This window comes from Cryptomeria japonica, chromosome 8 (assembly GCF_030272615.1).
Source record: "Cryptomeria japonica chromosome 8, Sugi_1.0, whole genome shotgun sequence".
Taxonomy (NCBI): domain Eukaryota; kingdom Viridiplantae; phylum Streptophyta; class Pinopsida; order Cupressales; family Cupressaceae; genus Cryptomeria; species Cryptomeria japonica.
Genome location: NC_081412.1, coordinates 348,010,085 through 348,030,176, shown reverse-complemented (window position 1 = coordinate 348,030,176; position 20,092 = coordinate 348,010,085). Strand labels below are relative to the sequence as shown.

The following is a 20,092-nucleotide window of genomic DNA, read 5'->3' as shown; positions in this document are numbered from 1 at the left end:
TCCAATACTTTTCAATTTAAATTGAAAAAAATTTTAGCAATGACAATTTGAATTTGAATATATTTGTAGTTTTCTTCTCTTGGATCATTGGATGAGAAATGGATGGCAGAGTTCAATTCATCAATGTTCTCAGGATACACTTTTGATAAGCAACCTTTAGGTTCTGGAAGCATCCAAATAATCTGGCCATCTGTTGAAGATGTTTGCTGTTCCCTTGAGGTAAGTTGCTCTATTATCATCCAATATTCAATCCTAAATATTCATGCTCATGATTTTTCTTTAAAAATTATTATAGATCCGAATTTAGTAATTTACTATTGAATAGTTTGAATTCTAGGAAAAACATGCTGGCTTATTTGCATGCTCACTTGTGCATGTATACACGGGATTTTTGCATGCTTAAAACTGCATGTTGTTGTTCTTTATTTGGAGTTATTTGTCAGCTTACTTTTCATTACATGTAATCTGGACTGCTATTGCATATGATCGTTTTTCATTTAAGGCAGACTGCTGTCTTTATCTAACGCTAATCCACTATTGGGTCTATACTGGGACAGTGAGCTGTCCCCCATGCCTGGGAACACTTCCAGGCGTGAAAACAAACTAAGAAAATAGTATAACAACAATTAATCATGTGAGCAGTATAACAGCAATTAATCATGGCAGAAGTATAACAACAATTAATCATGACAGCAGTATAATGGCAGTATGAGTATATTCTATAAGATAACAACAGCTATAAAATTCCTGATTACAATTTCATTGTTCAAAATATAAAGTTGAAAATATAAACTCAAAGTCCCAAACATCAAAATACAATTATGCTTCGTTTGGTCTATCATATCAAATGAGATATTTATGTCACTCCCTGGTTGAAGCAGCGGTTTGTCCAATCAAAGCTCAACCAATCTTGGCTGCACTTCCTCCCCGTGAATTTACCTGACATTCTCAAAATTAACATCCCAACATGTTGGAGTTTGTTGATGCTCGGTTGTAAGAATACACCTGAAATTTTTGGACATATAACTCAACAACAAGAACATGCATTTGATATTATAGTGCTGTCATAAGTCTGATAAAACATTGGTCACCATGTAAAGGCTGCAATTACAAGTTTCCTGATGTATTCACCTCAAAATATAAAGTTCATTACACAACATGTATAGTTTCATGAAATCAAATGTTAAAAAGCTCAAAACTGTCATTACATGCTGTATAGCATTTTTGAAAAGGACTTGTTTTCATGCTGATATTGATTGATCAGTCAAGTATAGGACCCAGCGGCATAGGAAACTTCTGTTTGACACCTCCTTAGAGTATAGCTCACCAACTAAACAACCCAGAAACTTCAGGTAGCCTTCAAAAACATCAAGTCCAGTTAAAAACTCTGTCATACAGTTTCAGTCACTTATGGAGAGTTTCAGACCCCTGTAGACATCAACCCCTTTCATTCTCACATTCCTAGACTGTCACTAAATTTGGAGCAGGTCTGCTCCAAATTTGGTTGTAGAAGAATAGACAGTTGTAGAGAGACAAAACGTGGAGAACATGGGTGACAGGAATTCAAGAGATCCAGAAGAAGAGAGATTTCTGAATATGTTGGATGCCTTAATTAGAGGCAAATAAACGGGACTCGGACTCGGTTCGGACTCGGCAAGGCCGACTCGGACTCGGACTCGCGACTCGGCGTCAGACTCGGGAAAGTGAAAAACTCAAGAAATTTAGAGATTTTTAAAGATTTAAAACTTGTTTCAAGCACCCTTAATTGAATACACCTTAAAGACACAATAACATCATCAAACTCGGCTCATTTGATAACATACACAAGTATACATAAATCACATAAGCATAAATGCAAATTGTAGCTGAAGGAAATAACAAACATAGATATATAAATATTGTCAAATGTATACAATATTACAAAACTCATGGAATATAAAATCCATGTCATCATATGATCATCATCAAATGTTTCATACAAATACCAAAGGTAAATACAACTACAAGCCTATGGCTCAGAGGAGCCTGCACCCTCCGACCCCGGCCCCCTGCGAAGGCGTCTAAGGTAGGTCTTGGATGATTCGACAGCCATAGCCGCTCCCCGTGACACCATGCCATGCTCACCAACATCAAGAACATCCGTGTCACTATCTGCCTCTGAATCTCCTGTCTGTGCTCGTGCTCTCCGCTCCTCCTCTGCCATGGCTACAGTCTTAGCCTCTATATCTACCTGGTCGATCCAATCAGTGTCAGACTCGGAGCTTAAATTTTCCCTACTTCTATCGAGGCAGTTTCCCCCCATATTTTTCGACGGGGGTTTGGGGGCAGCGCCCCTTGCGTGCTCCCTGTCGCAATATAGGGCAGGGTCGAGGGGCAGCGCCCCGCGAGGCCAAAAGAACTTATTATTTAATAAAGGTGTCGGGTGTTATTTTTCTATTGGCTGACATTTTTTAACCCTAATTTTTCTCATTCTCAGGCGAAGGTTGTAGTGAACAAAGACGATACCATTCATTTAAAAAAAACTTTTTAAAATGTTTTTTTTTGGTCATTTTACTAACCCAGCCAGTAGCCGAGTTTGGGGCTCGGGACTCACCGAGTTTGGCGAGTTTGAGGCAAACTCGCCAACTTGGTGAGTCTGGTGAGTTTGCTCGCCAGACTCGGATGAGTCCGAGTTCGAGTCCCAGAGACTCGGCGAGCATGACTCGGACTCGGACTCGTCGAGTTTAGGCGAGTCTGGGCGAGTCCCGTTTCTATGATTAGAGGGCAAGAAGCTGCAGAGCAAAGAGCACAACAACAAAATCAGCTTTTAGAACTCTTAATTGAATTAATGGCTTGACAAATGGGAGTTAATATTGGTGCCACCAATGCTATTAGTCCAAAGTATGTTAATATGGGAGGCAACAATGGAGGCAACTTAGTCCATAGTGGTAATCCAAATCAGCAAACTAGAACCATCTACTTGAGGCCTCTTATGCCTACCATTCCTCCTAGGGTACCGACACAGGTTGACAATGAACCTCAGATAACAAATTTGCAGGGTTAGTTCAGACTCTTAATGTGTTGGATGCCTTAATTAGAAGGCAACAAGCTGCAGAGAAAAGAGCACATCAACAAAATCAGTTGTTAGAACTCTTAATTGAATTAATGGCTCGACAAATGGGAGTTAATATTGGTGCCATCAATGTGAAGCAGTCACCGGTGAGGAGGGACCTCAAGGAGATCAGTCCAAACCAGTCAGCAAGAGTAAAACACAATGGAAACACACAAATATGATGGAGGCAGTGCAGAATAGATAGTTTTATTGCATGAAATTTGATTACATCCAACCGGTAACAATCGGGTTACAACATACCGGCACACAGGCCTAGTAGAATAGGTCACATCCGGGACCTTGAATCGAAAGATCAATCTTCTAGGCACAATCTATCTATCTGATACTCTAATTGATCTTAATTGATTCCATTCTAAAGCATGATTACAAATATATATATCGATCCAAAGGATCCATTCTGCCCAAAAGGATCAAAACCCGAAGAACAAGACCTAACGTGCAAAATAAATAAGGTCGGCCTCCGCCAAGAGATTCCTTCAGAAAATCCAAATGATGAAACGCAGAAGGTCAACTACACGGCAAGAAACATCGTGATCCACGTCGAGGGCTCCGCATGCTTCGTAATGGGTTCTGGTAGATCACTAGAATAGGTCTCAGGCAACCAGTAAGAAGGGAACAACCGGTAACAAGAAACTGTCATGGAAACCGGTAGCGATATCTTGCCGGTAAGTGATCCAAATGAGATGCGGTTTGAAAGCAAGAAAGATGATCAAGTCTTCAAGTAGAATCCAACTCCACAGGATCCGGTGAGCCAAAACTGGGACACACGGAAAGGAAAACTGAAACTGCAAACAGGAAACAAAACAAAAAAGAAAATGTTTTTGGTTGATGCAAGATTGCTGTGAACCGGGGATGCTCCTGCATCACAATGCTATTAGTCCAAACTATGTTAATATGAGAGGCAATAATGGAGGCAAGAATGGAGAGAACTTAGTCCATAACGGTAATCCAAATTAGCAAACTAGAACCATCAACTCGAGGCCTCTTATGCCTACCTTTCCTCCTAGGGTATTGGCATAGGTTGACAATGAACCTCAGATAACAAATTTGCAGGATTATTCAGACATGATAGGGAGAGTGGAGGCCTTAAGTTCCAAGATGCTATTGCTTTGAGGGACTGTATTGATGTCAGGATGAAGCATAGACCCCGCACTGCTGATAGGACACAAAACTATGACTCGCAAAAGGTAGTGGGAAAATTTACCCTTATTATGATGGCTCAGAGAAGGCTTCAACTCGAGCTTGGTTTCAGAAGGTAGACACCTATTTTTAGCTCAACCCTATGCGAAAGGAAGAGGCCATTAAGTATGCAACAATACATCTTGATGGCATTGCACATGAGTGGTGGCATCATGGGATGATCACCATGGGGCATGATCAAATCACCTCCTATGCTGAGTTTACAAAGAGGTTGATTGAAAGGTTTGATAAGAAAGATTCGGAGTTACATTTGAAGGAATTGGCACAGCTAAAGCAATGGGGTCAATGGATACCTATATAACTGATTTTCAAAGACTTGCAATGCTAGTTACAAATATCTCCAAGAGGAGACTCATTGTTGGAATTCCATGGATGGTTTGATAGATCCATTGAGAGGTTGGATTAAGTCTCTCAATCCACCTACTTTACAAGAGGCAAAGGGCTAGAGATATGGAGGCTTTTACTTCTAGAAGCAAATTCAGTCCATAGGACTCCCTCAAAAAGAAAGATAAGGACAAGGAGCAATTTAATAGGGAATTACATCAACCACGCAATAATTCAGATTGGATAGTGAGCAATGGAATGATCTCCAAAGGAAGAAACTATGCTTCCATTGCAAAGAACCTTGGGACCCATCACATAAGTGCAGTATGAAAGCCAAAGCTAACCAGTTGGAGTATTTTTTTGGTGAAGAATCAACATTACAAAAATTAGAACAACAGTCTAATTTAGAGAGTAGTGAAGAGGAAGATTCATCTGAAGAAGAATCAATGGATGATAGGATCATTGCACAACTCACTAGTGCTTAGAAGGCAATCACATTTAAGGTGAGAGGTGTAATATAGGAGTAGCGAGCAGTTGCATTGATTGACACAAGAACCACACACATTTTTATTAATGAAGGTTTTGTGGCTAGAAGAGGATTGCAAATGGAGGAACATAATGGGTTTAAGGTGATGGTAGCTAATAGGTGCAAACTTCCTTGTACTCGTAAGGTCTCTAGTTTGAGTGTAAAATTGGATGACTATGAGCTGAAAGATGAATTCTATGTGATTGATATGGGGGATAATGATATTATCCTTGGTATGACATGGATGTTATCACTTGTGGAGTTCTCTTTTAACTTATAGAAGTTGGAGATGAGTTTTGAACATCAAGGAAGGAAAGTGGTACTCAAAGGACTTTCAGATGGAGAGCTTAGAGTGGTATCACTTAAGAGGATGGAGCGGCTGATTAGACATGATCAAGTAGAAGAAGAATAGTTACCATCTTGATATTCAAAAGTTTCTATCCAAGCATAGCAATGTGTTTAGGAGTATCACTCATGGAGTTCCACCTGAAAGAGGGATAGAGCATGTTATTGAGCTGGAGGAGGGTGCCAAACCAATAACATTATGCCATACGGTCATCCTAAGAGATGTAAGGATGAGATAGAAAAAGCAATTCTGGAGTTACTGGAGAAGGGGCACATTAGACCCAACTAGAGTCCATATATATCAGAAGTAGTTTTGGTGAAGAAAAAAGATGGAACAATGTAGATACACATTGATTGTAGGGCACTAAATAAGAAGACAATTGGAAATAGGTATCCTATTCCTCAGATAGATGAGTTGATCAATGAATTGCATTGTGTGTTATTTTTCAAAGATAGATTCGAGATCGGGGTGCCATCAAATACGAATTAGGGAAGGGAATATAGATAAAACAACTTTTAGGTGCCACTTCAGATATTTTAAGTTTTTGGTGATGCCCTTTGGTTTAACGAATGCTCTAGTCACTTTCTAGAGTTGCATGAATTAGGTGTTAGGAAACATTTGAGGAAGTTTGTATTGATATTCTTCAATGATATCTTGATTTTCAATAGGACTTGGGAGGAGCATATGACACATCTTGAGGAGTTTCTTAGCATTTTGGAGAGTGAGTCCTTATATGCTAAGGAATGTAAATGTGACTTTGGTATGACAAAGATTCTTTATTTGGGTCACATTGTTAGTGCAGAGGGACTAAGATTTGATCCTAAGAATATCAAGGCTATTGTTGACTGGCCTACTACGAATCTCACTCAAGGGATTATTTGGTCTTTATAGATTCTACAAGAGGTACGTTAGGGACATTTCACAGACTATAGCTTTGCTTACAAATTTGATGAAAAAGGGAGCTTTTGAGTGGTCCGATTCAACACAAAAGTATTTTGAGCACTTCAAGTAGGTATGTCCACATACCCTGTGCTAGCGATAACAAATTTCTCGAAACCTTTTGAGTTGGAGTGTGATGCTTCAGGAGAGGGGATTGGAGCATTTTTGATGCAAGAGAAGCACCCCATCACATTTGAGAGTAGAAAAGTAAGAGGTGTGGAGAAGAGTTACTCTATGTATGATCGAGAGATGTTGGCCATTATGCATGCCTTGCTCAAATTCAGACCATACCTAGTTGGGGGTAAGTTTATTATCAACGCAGATCACAATAGCATCAAGTATTGAATGAACCACATAGATCTCAATGATAGGCAACAAAAGTGGGTAAGTAGACTACAAGTATATGACTTTGATATTGTACATGTCAAGGGAATAAAGAATTTAGTTATTGATGCACTTTCCAAGAGGCCTCACATATGTTCACTGGTGGAGATTTCTGCTGATTGGAGGGAGTTAATTGCATCATAGTATGCTAAAGATTCGTGGGTAGTAGGAGTAATAGAGGGCACGATTCATGATGACAAGTACATGGCGACTAATGATTTGATTTTTTCCAAAGAGAGAATTTATTTGGTGCCTTATTCAAAGCTTAAGGTGAAGATATTGAGGACTTCTCATGATGCATGTATGGTTGGTCACCTGGGTTTCTTCAAGACCTACAAGCAGATCCAAAAGAGATTTACTTGGAAAGGACTTAAAAATGAAGGCCTTAAGTGTGTCAAAAAGTGTTCCACTTGTGAGTAGAATAAGAATGAGCACACTTATCCATCTGGTCTATATCAGCCCTTGCCCATTCTTGATAAAAAATGGGAATGTATCTCCATGGATTTCATTATAGGGCTGCCTAAATTATAGGGAGAATATTACATTTATGTTGTGGTTGACAGGTTGACTAAATTTGCGCATTCCTTTGTTTTGAACAACACATACAACAACACAAGTAGCTAATTTGTTTCTTAGGGAGATTTTCAGATTGCTTGGGATGCCCAAGAGTATTGTGAGTGATAGGGACAGCAAGTTCCAAAGTATCTCTTGGTAGGATCTCTTCAGATTGAATGGGATTGAGCTCACTCCTAGTACGAGCTACCAGCCATAGACGGATGGACAAATGGAGATAGTAAACAAATGGGTGGAATGGTATCTTAGGAACTATGTTACAGGACAACATAAAGCTTGAATCAAATGGTTGCATCTTTGTGAGTACTGTTATAATACTACCTTTCACATGTCCATCAAGATGATGCCATTCATGGATTTGTATGGATATGATGCACCCAACTTCATGGATTCACTATTTTGGAGATAGCAAAGTGCCTAGGGCAAAGAGTTTACTACAGGAGAGTCAGAATATCATAATATTGCTGAGGAGAATTTAAGAAGGCATAGAAGAAATAGAAATTATATGTTGACCAATACCAACTAGAGTGTAGTTTTGAGGTTGGGGATATGGTGTATTTGAGACTTCAGCCATACAAACAATCTACTCTCAAGAAGAGTGGAGCAAAGAAGCTTAAGCATAGGTTCTATGGTCCATTTAGAGTGTCTAGGAGGGTTGGAGAGGTTGCCTATGAGCTTGAATTACCATCTTGCAACAAAGTCTATGATGTCTTTCATGTATCCAAGATTAAAAAGGTATTGGGGCACACTGTAGTTCCCTCATCTAAGTTGCCACCATTAGATGAGAAGGGGAAGTTGATATCGATTCCAAAGCCCATTATAAGCAGTAGGGAGCAGACTCTTTGAAGGAGGGTTATTAAGGGGTTTTTGGTCAAATGGAAGAACTTGCTAGTAGAGGATGCAATGTGGGAAAATGAGCAGATTCTACAACATCTAGAGTTGAGATTTCTTGAGGACAAGCAATTTTGCGAAGGGTAGAGGGTAATGCCCCCTTTCTAACCAGTTCAATATGGTGGACAATTAGCCTATTCAATGGGTTCAAATAGGCTAAGGTGTTAGGGTTAGCGAACTTTGGAGACATTTTATCTAGCAGGATGGCAGTATTAGAGTTTTAGTTGAGCTTCGACAGTTATTATGAGCATAATGCCCTTTTCTAGAGTGATTTTGGGTGAGTTCTCCAATACTTATTTTTAGTAAGTCAGTTTTAGGCACTGATTGAGCCAACTAGCAAGGTTACTATTTTAGATATGTTGGTGGGAGTTGTGGATATCAATATTTTGATATTTAATATAGTCTAGTGATTTAAATAAAATAATGATTAATTAACTTTTTATAAAGTTAAATTAAAGATTTAATTTTATTGCTGTTTTAATATTCAATATAAGACTATATTAGGGCACTAATATTAAAGTGCCAATATTTTAACGGGGGCCTTTTAGAGACATGGATGCACTTAATAAAGATGGTGACTTTAAAAAGCAAAATAGAAGAGGCCAACCACTTCTTGGAGACTATAAAAAAGAGATTGGGAATTCATTTGTCTTATGTTGGATTTAATATTTGCTATTGTTTTTGGGTTCTCTTCTCAGGGTTTGTAAGGATGAAATCCCCTCCGAACAACATTTCCCACATTGTTGAAAGACACAATTTGGAGGATTTCTTGGTGTTTTCACTTAGGAAACACAGTTGAGCTAATTGGAGTTTCATTTCGTAGTTATTGCTGGAGTTTTTTGTAATGTCCCCTTATGTAAATTATTAGGAATTAGGGACTATCAACTCAGAAAATCAATTGCAAGGGACTTCTTTCTATAAAAATTCAATTGCAAGAGACTTCTTTCCAATTGAAGACTCTAAAAAAGAAAACTGATACCACTTAGTATAAAAATAAGATATAAGAATTTTCTCATAAACGTTTATCCTGAGGATTTATAATTGATACCACTTATAATATGATGTTATATGATATAATACTTATCGATATGATAGTGTATCACTGCTATCTCTGATATATCGATGGGATTTATGCAAGATGATCTTGACTATATATTTGATCTAAACTTCTTCTATAACATTATGAAGTGTGTTAGGGGATCACCTTGTGGTGTAGTGGTTGCACTGTTAATGGTGCAACCAGGGTTCAAATCCCCGCTTGGCCCAAACAATGTTAATGCTAGTTTGGGCCCACCTTGGTGGACATGCAAAGATTTGAGGACGCATTGGTGGTTGTGGAGGTGGAGTTTGGAGAATGTGTAGGAGTTGGAGGACGTGTGAGGAGATGTTGAGGAGGAGCTTAAGGACTAATTGTGCCAGACCCTCGCTGCGCTGGTGTGCTCGTGGACCTTGTGTCAGAGCCACCTTAGGCGTGTGCTTCTTGCGGATCTAGATCCTCATTGATGTGTGTTGCTCACTGACTCTGTGTCGGAGCTACGCAAGTCTTTCATGCCTGGTGTTTTTATATCAAATTCAGGTGGGTCTTTCACTCCTACGGGCTTGGTGTCCCTACTGGGCTTCCATGCTCGCTGGTCTGGACTGTTGGCTTCGGGGAAGATGTCCCCCAGTTTATGGCCTCCCTTGGCAATTGGACCAGGCTAAAAATCTGTGTAACTGACCCCAAAAAAAAATTAAAAAAATTATGAAGTGTGCAATCAATGTTGCTGATAGTTATCTCTGATATGACACTAAGGAATAGGCTAAAGTCTGCATCTATTGCTTATAGCGATGATATATCTTGTTTTTTCTGATCTATCTTTATAAATATGCAAATGTCTTCCACTATCGCTTATAGCAATGATATTTGTGTGTCTAATCTGAACTTTATTGATGTGCAATGAATGGGCTGTTCCTAATAGCAATCTTGGATTATATTACACCGATTTATGCCAAAAAGGCAGTTTCTCTATTAGAACAATCCAAACTGGATATAAAAAATAAATGAGTAATATATGATGATGATCCTCTTGGAATGGGATCGATCCACTGCTTGGGAATAGATACACCCATTCCTTGATCGCGCCCCTTGGGAGTAATTTAGAAATATAGCTTTAAATCACATTTCTTAAGGCTGAACGGTGTTAATTTCATTGTTAACTACATGCAATTATCTTATTAATTTCTTCTTGTATGGAAATGGATTGTACTATGTTGATGACTGATTCTGATTAAGAACAAGCAATGTCCTATATAACTAGTACATGTGGATTACCATTGGTTGTTTGCTATGATACTATATTCACTAGATGTAATAGAAGCTTTTAAGTAGACATCAATACAATATGCTGTTTGATTCCTCTTGATCAATGATTGAGGTTGTTGACAATCTTGGGTAAGGATTTTAATGTGGTTTAGTCAAATTCGACTCCATCCTTGGAACATATGTATAGCCATATAATGCACCTGATATTTCATCGTTAGGACTCTTTCCTTGGCCGATTCTTGTAACTTTATTGTATTGCCATCTTTGTATGTTGGCCATTATGTCCACCATTTAGGATATAGTAGTGAAGTCGATGGTTGAAGTCCTTCTGATCGCAAATCAATTAATTTATTGATGAAGTTGCTTGTTTGGATATTGACAGGGACATCACAATTTCCCCTCCTTGAAAATGCTTTCCCATAAGCATTCTTTAAATCTTCATGTTGATGCCAGGGTCCCAATTAAGGCGGTAGAATACTCTTTGGTTCATGTTGTCATCATGGAATTCACCAAGTCCATCAATTCTTATCATACTATGAAACAATTCATGCTGTTTACTTATCATGTAAACTCTTGGGTTCCAAACGCTATAGCACCAATTGACATAATGTATTTAGGTTGATTATCCGTAATAATGATCTTGTGATGTCTATCCATGGGATGAGTCATCCAATGTTGCATGAACTCTTTAGAAGAATGTTCGTTGATGATCTCAAACACTTTACTGTATCCATCATAAATTGCCTGATATACATCAATCTTTGAACTCCAACTGATTTCTGGATTCCAAATCATCCTTATATGTGTACCATCATGTTTCATGTCATTCTCAACAATGATAGATTGTAATGTCCTCTTATTTTAGGACTTAGGAAATAGGGACATTTATCTTGCAAAGATCAATTGCAAGAGACTTCTTTCCTCAATTAATAATAATACCTATAAAATATGATGATCAACATAGGAACACAATGGTTTACACTTGTAATATAATGAGATAATCTCTGAATCAACAATTAAGTGTATGATCTTGATAATTATATGTGCATCAATACAATCAATGTCCAGTATAGATGGATTATCTTTGCCTTTCCTACTATGTTCAATGAGCTTGTGCAAGGATGATCTCGGTCTGCTAATTCCTATATGATTCTGTGAGATGTGCTGTGAATGAGATGTTCCAATCTGCACACTTAGAGAGGGATTTATGCTTTTTCTAGTAGCACAATTGTATGTATATGCTTCAAATCTCCTTCTCAAATGATAGCTATAAAGCTATAAGGCTGCTATGTCTGGTACACCAATATAAATATGTAGATTTATGGTGGTATCACTATGCAGTGATACGTTGCTGCTCCTGTTATAGAGTTAAGTACTTGCAACAAGAATGGTGCTGTCTCTGATAACGAATATTGTTCTTCATGCAACCGATATTGACACTAGGTTAAATTATGCTCTAATGAGCAGATCCAATTAAGGATACAAAGGGTTCCAAAATCGCTGCCTGTTGAAGTGAGTCCGATCGCTTCCTTTTATCTTGCAAAACAGAATGATAGGTTGTTTCCCAAAAGACATATCCAATGAATATTCATGATCCTCTCTTTTCATTATATGCTAATCGCACTACTTAACACATAATTGGTTAGTTGTAATTGCCTCCTTCTCGATTAAAGATGCCTTCATTGATATCATTACTTTCCTCCAATATATATATACTGATCTTTATATCATATAATGCTTCATGTCTTCTTTTCTAGTTTTGGTCGATCCTTATTATGATAGCAGATCAGGTGCTAGTAGTGTTGTCATATGATTAGGATGTTTATTATTATTATTTTGATGCTCGTGATTACTTGATGGCTAAATTTTCTGATTGTATATAGATAGTATATAGAACTGAGATGCCATGATGATTGTCTTCATAGTGAACAACTACTTGACAGGAATTTTCCATCGTATGTATCCGACTGATATCTGTTGTAAGTTCTGCACACACACCCTGTCTTGGACAGGGGACCCCTGTGTTTGAGGTCTTCGTATGAGAGAAAGCCGAGGGAAAATGCAATCCTTTTGTTGCCTCCAAATTCTTCCCAAGTTCGCCATTTCACCCCATAGGCCGAGATGTGAGGTCTGAAAATCATTCAAACTCTCAAAGCGAGCGAAAGAGCCAAAGATGGTAAAAGGTTTCAAATTCGCCCAAAGGACCTCATTTAGTCGAAAATGAAGAAGAATTCAAAATTGCCAATATCACCTCAAAGGCCCAAAAGGCCGAAAAAGGTCTAAGTCACATAAAACTCTTCATTAAGCCGAAATGCAAATTGAAGGCTCACAAATTGGCTAAGTAGGCCGAAATACAAGCAAAAGCTCACAGATTCACCTAAAAGGCCGAAAACTTTAAAAAACTCCTAAATCGCACACCATCTTATAAGCCGAAAAGGGAGAGAAAGGCCAAAGTCACCTAGCAAAGAGAAGGCATTGAAAGTAATTTGAAGCCCTAGTCTGCATTTTAACCCAAAGCCCGAAGTTGAAGATTTAAGAGACGTCAAAACAAAATCGCCTAACAAGTTGGAAACTCAAAATCACGCATTCCAAGTTAAATGGCCGAAATTTTGGTAAACCCTAAGTCGCAAATAATCTTCATTTAGTTGAAGATGGCCAAGACGTTAAACTCGTCAAAAGTGTTCAAAAGCCGAAGATGTGAAGAGAAGTGCAAATTCGCACAAAATGACCCATAAGGCCGATATTCGTAGACCACTTGCAAAATCGGCTCATAAGGCCGAAAAACATAAAGAATTCCAAACTCGCAAAGTCTTCATCTAAGCCGAAAATTATTCAAAATTCAAATCGCACAAATGAACTAGCAGGCCGAAAAAGGTCAAAAACGACTTAAGTTTGTAAAATTGGTCATCTGGGCGGAAAACTTGAAAAAGGGCCAAAGCACACAAACACCTCATAGGGCCCGAAAATGATAAAGCTCTAGAATCATGCAATATCTCTCATTTGGCCGAAAAAACTCCGAAGGTTGAAATCGCACGGAAGGGTCCTCTAAGCCGAAAATGAAAACCAATTCGCACAAAAAGAGATCATTAAGCTGAAAAGTGGAAAAGAAAAGTGTAAAATCGGCTCGTAAGGCCGAAATGTAAAAGAAAACCTCTCGAAATGGCCAAAAGACCCGAATTTGCAAGGCTTAGGGATCAGGACTCACATTTTAATCATTTTGCCCGAATTTCCTGCAAAGGGCGTTCCAAGTAATGTCGCACCTTTTTGGCTAAATTTGCCTGAAGTTACTAATAAAGCAAAAAGAGCGTGTGGAATAGTAGAAGTTAAAATCGAAGTTTGAAGGGGAGAAGTGTGAGATTCATAAAGCCAGTATTCAAAGCAAAAATCTTGCGGAAACTCACAAATTGCCCGAAATTTTAAGTGAGGAGCATTTTATCATTTAAATTAAAATCTCTCAAAAGGCCCCTTAGGCTCGAAATTCAAAAGGGGAGCCTTTGTAGCTTGAAAGTCTAAATCTTAGGGCCAAGTAACCCAAATTTTGACTTAAAGGGCATTTTATAAAGTATTCTTGAAATTCTCACATTTCGATCATTTAGCCCGAAAATCTTTAAAAAAGCAAATATCTTTTATCATCGCCGATCAGAGACCAGACGTTAAATAAAATTTAATATTTGTTAAATTAATTTATTTATTTTTCAAATTGATTGATTAAAGTCGAAATTGATTATTCGCAGATAAGCGACGCGAGGTGAAGACTTGATCGCGAGCGAAGCTGGGAAGAGAGGATGCAGAGTGCAGGATCAACGTTGAGGCATTGGGAAGCACGCCATCACAAGACTACTGGAAAATGAGATTGAAGACAAAGAACATGCAGGAATGCTACGAATGTGCATTCTCAGAAGGAGAGACAGCTGGATTTAATTCCAGAAATTCAGTTTAAAAGACTGAAACTTTTTTATTGTAAAAGGCTGCCTGTGGGTCCCACTCAAGATATTTTGAAACAAAGTGGAACACAGGTCAGTTGTGGACAGTTATGTCTAGCTACCTGATAGATCAGATTAAACCAAATAGTGGTAGGCAGTTGAGATGGTGGTTGAAGGGATAACTGAGAATTGAGTGGGCATGGGACAAAGCTGCCATGCTTCTGGAAGGCAGATCAGGGCCTTTGGATGCAATCCATCTTGGCCATCAATTCAAATTTGTAAATTTTATAAAAGGTTGAGGCCTTTCTTTTTTAAAGGGTTAGATCATTGTTAGATTTTTAGGCAGTTAGACTGTTAGATTTCAGTTAGAATAGGTTAGATTGTAGAAGGTTAAATTTTAGGAGTAGCATAGAAATGCTGCAGAAATTGTTGTAATAGGCAGCTGGAGTCAATATAATGGACATTGATTTGGTGTTTATTATCTTGGTTTTAGTCTGTTTGCATGGTTTCTTTCAGCAATTTAGATAGATCTTTCCTTTTGGGTGTGCAGGTATTTGATGGATTCAAGCTCATACCATTGAGGATATACTGATTGTATGTCCTTGTGTATGGTTAGCCAGAGCCTTTAATTGTGTTTAGTTCAATTGTAGGTTTCCGTCTGAGCTGCGCTAGAATTGGGTGCTTAGCCATTCTCGTGTAGTCTGAAAATCTTCCAAGTCCCCTTGAAGATTGCACCGTTCTTGTGAGGTTGTGAGCCATTCTAACCAAGCAGGGATTGGTTATGTTGAATCCGTCTACCCTCATACCAGCCTTGTTAAGTTTAGGTTTCCTAAACCCTTCTCTTTTTCTTTTATTTCCTAGTCCGAGAATCAGATGCTGACTAGCTTATTGCAAAACATAAGTCCCCTTGGTGTTTCCAGCAAAACACATCAAACTGTTGAGCTATCCTGCAGTCAAGAATTGACAATTGGAACCTTGAGGTTGTCCCCTTTGATCTATTAAAAGCAGCATTAGGGCCTCCTTATACAAGAGAGGATAGGATACTTGGCGAGATCATTCTATTCTGCGTTGGCTGGATAGAGTTGTAGCAATGCAACTTTAGACACGTCAACATAATTGGTGCTAGAAGGAGGGCCCCTATCAGGTTCCTTGCAGCAAGTTAGTCTATTGCACCCTTTTAAATGCAATATTCGGGATATGCAAGATCACTGTTAAACCTAAAAAGCCAAAAATCAGAAAATCTGAAATTACCACAAAAATTTCTGAGTCAAAATGTATGGTCAGTCGCTTCATGAGGACCCTCCATAGTTCGACATTTTACAAATCCATCAAGGGTTGAGTCTGCAGTTGTATCCAAAGCAGTTATCCGAATTGACATCTGCAGGTCACTGCAGACTTCATGGTACAACGGAGCACGATGAGTTGAGTTGCTTGGCGTTTCTGTCAAGAGTTGAGCTCACACTGCAGGGACAAATATTTTTCTGGGATATCCCCAAATCGGAGGAGTTCACGCAACCGGATATCCCTAGTCCTCTGTCAAGCATTGATGAGTTTACACGATTTAAGGACCGGATTGAGAACCAGTTTGGTCACAATGAAGAATTATGCTTGGAGGGCATGCTGTCACCTTGGTGGTGCAAAATTCACCGCAACCCACACTCAGAATTCACTTGCTCATTATGCATGGAGGCAGTCAACCAAGTCAGAGCCCAGTACGGACTGCCGGAAGAGCCAGAGGAGAGCATCGCTAGCAAAGTGTGGAGTGCCTACCTTGCTGCAGATGAGTACAAAAGATCTCAACATCAACGTAGCGCCACACTCTTCAATGATGAAAAGATGGAATTGTCCAATGTAGACCAGGGTGAATCAGATTGTGGCAGCAAATGCTTTTATTATCCCTGCAACTGAGGAAGACAGTGTTTTTGAGGACGATCAAGTGACTTTTTGGATCAGCCACAGGTTGAAGAGCAGTTTACGACAGCCCTACCAATGGACAATGCAATCCAAGAGTCTGTTGAGGATGTTTTTGAGGACCAAGCTATCGAAGAGTCCCCGTTATTTGAGGATATGCTAATAGAAACGCATAAGACTGCATGGTACATGCAATCTGAAGATGCACCAGTGGACGATGCATTCCACTTTCCTAAGTTCGAGTTCGGTTTTGAGATTGATTTTCAGCTTGTGCAAATTGCTGAAGAATTTGATGTTGATTTGCATACGCCGGACGCGAGTGAGATGCTGCACCACCATTTGCGATCTCCTGAGGCAGTTGAAGATCTCCCACCCGACCCTCTGCATGACTCAGAAAACACACCAGGTTGTCTCTTTCCCTCCCGCTGTTAATTTTTAAAATGTTCAGTTCAATTTTGAATATGCCGGGAAAACAACTTATAAATGGATTTACCACCAGTTGTGACCTCCTGAGTTGGAGTTTGAATGAATTGATTTTTATTGTTGCCATTATTATATACTGGTGTTAGCTTGCTCAATAATTGATTTACTTTTCCTTGAGTGCTGCTGTATTGTGTCATGGTTTGTGTCAATCTTCAAGTGATCTTCATCTTCTGCTCATCTGGAATGTTCTTCTCATAGGCTGGCAGGATTATAAGCTTTGATACCACTTGTAATATCCCCTTTATTTGAGGACTTAGGAAATAGGGACATTTATCTTGCAAAGATCAATTGCAAGAGACTTCTTTCTTCAATTACTAATAATACTTAAAAAATATAACGATCAACCTAAGAACACAATGGTTTACACTTGTAATATGATGATATAATGTTATCTCTGAATCAACAAATAAGTGTATGATCTTGATAATTATATGTGCATTAATACAATCAATGTCGGGTATAGATGGATTATCTTTACCTTTTCTGCTATGTTCAATCAAGCTTGTGCAAGGATGATCTCAGTCTGCTAATTCTGATATGATTCTGTGAGATGTGCTGTGAATGAGATGTTCCAATCTGCACACTTAGAGAGGGAGTTCTGCTTTTGCTGGTAGCACAATTGTATGTATATGCTTCGAATCTCCTTTTCAAATGATAGCTTTAAAGCTATAAGGCTGCTATGTCTTACACACCAATATACATATGCAGATTTCTGGTGGTATCACTATGCAGTGATACGTTGCTGCTCCTGTTATAGAGTTAAGTACTTGCAACAAGAATGGTGCTGTCTCTGATAATGAATATTGTTCTTCATGCAACCGATATTGACACTAGGCCAAAATATGCTCTTATGAGCAGATCCAATCAAGGATATGAATAGATAAAAAGGGTTCCAAAATTGCTGCCTGTTGAAGTGAGTCTGATCGCCTCCTTATGTCTTGCAAAATGGAATGAGAGGTTGTGTCCCAAAAGACATCCAATGTCTATTCATGATCGCCTCTTTTCATCTGTATGCTAATCGCACTACTTAACACATAATCGGTTAGTTGTAATTACCTCCTTCTCAATTAAAGGTAATCACTGATTAATCAAATATTATCTTTGGCTTGATGAATCATATTGATCTAATCATTATCTTCCTATTAATTCGATTTTGCTTAGTGAGATGTAAGTTGCTGTCTCTCACTAATATTTAATCGATATTTGTCTCTGCCTTGTTATACTTAACAAGATGTCTTCATCGATATCATTACTTTCCTCCAATATATATACTGATCTGTATATCATATAATGCTTGATGTCTTCTTTTCTAGTTTTGGGTGATCCTTATTATGATAGCAGATCAGATGGTAGTAATGTTGCCATATGATCAGGATGTTTATTATTATTATGTTGATGCTCATGATTACTTGATGACTAATCTTCTTATTGTATGTCGATAGTATATAGAACTGAAATGGCATGATGATTGTCTTCATTGTGAACAACTACTTGACATGAATTTTCCATCGATGTATGCGACTGGTATCCACAATGGTGATTACAGATTTTATTATGTTATTCTCATTTCAGTGATAGTGCTTCATGGATGCTCATAATGTCTTGTATATGATAATCATGTCTTCTTCTTGATGAAGGTGGCGATGATGGTATTGATCCCTAGTATCTTCCCCATATAAGACTAATTAACTTAATTCAATGCTTTCCTTACTTGGTGTGATGAACATGTTGCTTACTATAGTATTTAAGATGGAAACATAATTTATCTTGGGTTCCGATTTATCATATTGTTACTAAGGAAAATAATCTTATTTATAAGACTTCACTATTTTCCTGATATTTTATCACTCAAACTATCTATTTGCTTTGTACAACTTACTCTTAACTAATCATATTACTATCAATGTTGCCACCCTTGATCGTATTGTTGTTAATTAGGATTAGGTCATTGATGGGGACATCACATAGAATCCCACATGAAATCAAATTTCCAAATCAGTCTTGGAATGGAATTGTTACGCTGATGCTGCGTTACTTTGATTTCAATAATCTGATTTTGTATTTGTCTCTTTTGGAATCTTAAGAATTGTTCTTTGTCTAACTTCCAACCAAAATAAATGTCATGATTAGTCTTATTCTTGACTAATGAAATGACTTGGTTCAACCATAGAGTCAAAATCTTGCTACAGTTCCTTAATAAGTCAAAAGGAAATTCTCAATTGCTCCAACTTATTGTAATTACAATTGACTTGTACTTGTAGGATCTTTTGTCATTAACCTCCATGTTATTAGAGATGGTTCAATGACCATATGACCACCAATTGATGCTATCTTTATTGGAAAACAATGGTAGTAATAACTAATAACTTTTATATACTGGAAGTGTTACTTCTCCTTTCTACCAAACTCAAACAATTAACATTTGATCTTTGATCAAAAGAAGGAATTCTGTCCTTAATTATTATCTCTTATATTTTGATTGGAAAGTGTTTAGTGTCAGCATTGTTAGGGTTTGTTCCAAACTTGTTTCTACACTTCATTGATATGAGAGGTGTCGGGTTCCCAAGTCTTATATTTGTCTTCAATGTTGCTATATGATTTCAGAATAGCTTCCTCATCTATTTCAAAAAGTGATTGTCATAGGTTACGTTAGCTTCAATCACAAACAAAGGATTATTAATAAGCTGAAGGTTGACCTTTTTTTTAAAACCAACCCTATCTTCTTCCAACCTTTCTTCATCTGATTTTTCCGAACAACGTTTTAAGTCATAGGTCTTAGCTATGTTGTTTAAATCATCATTTCTTCCTTTGTCACCTGGTTCCTTGAAGTGCTTAGTTACTGCGGCTTGATGTAATGTCCCCTATTTATAATTGCTCCAATTTTCGCCCTAAAATCACAATCCCAAGTAAAACAAGAACTGGAATAGAGGAACATTAACTTAATCATAAGATATCTCTAATTTATTGGAGAAATTCAACCATAGGGAAGCTAGAATAAGGTGACTTGACAGGGTGCCCTAGGGATCCTCTACCCTAGGCCCAAGAGCAGATATACCATCCCTCTTGGCCTCGTGGCCCGTGCCATCCATATGAGGTGGTGTACCTAGTGAGGTGTCCTATAACCGTTCCTCCTCATCTTGTCGTCATCCTAGTTCCTTTACGATTGACCTTCTTGCAT

The 20,092-nt window shown here is 38.2% G+C and overlaps 1 protein-coding gene across 2 annotated transcripts in view; it reads left to right on the top strand.

Annotated features, from left to right (window-relative positions):
- The window catches only part of LOC131045353 (tyrosyl-DNA phosphodiesterase 1), a 264,425-nt gene that overhangs the window by 117,818 nt on the left and 126,515 nt on the right, over window positions 1-20,092 (top strand). For both annotated transcript variants that reach the window (XM_057978942.2, XM_057978941.2), the window contains exon 10: window positions 70-219. In XM_057978942.2, the coding sequence (XP_057834925.2) occupies window positions 70-219 (150 nt within the window). The remainder of the gene's footprint in view (window positions 1-69; window positions 220-20,092) is intronic.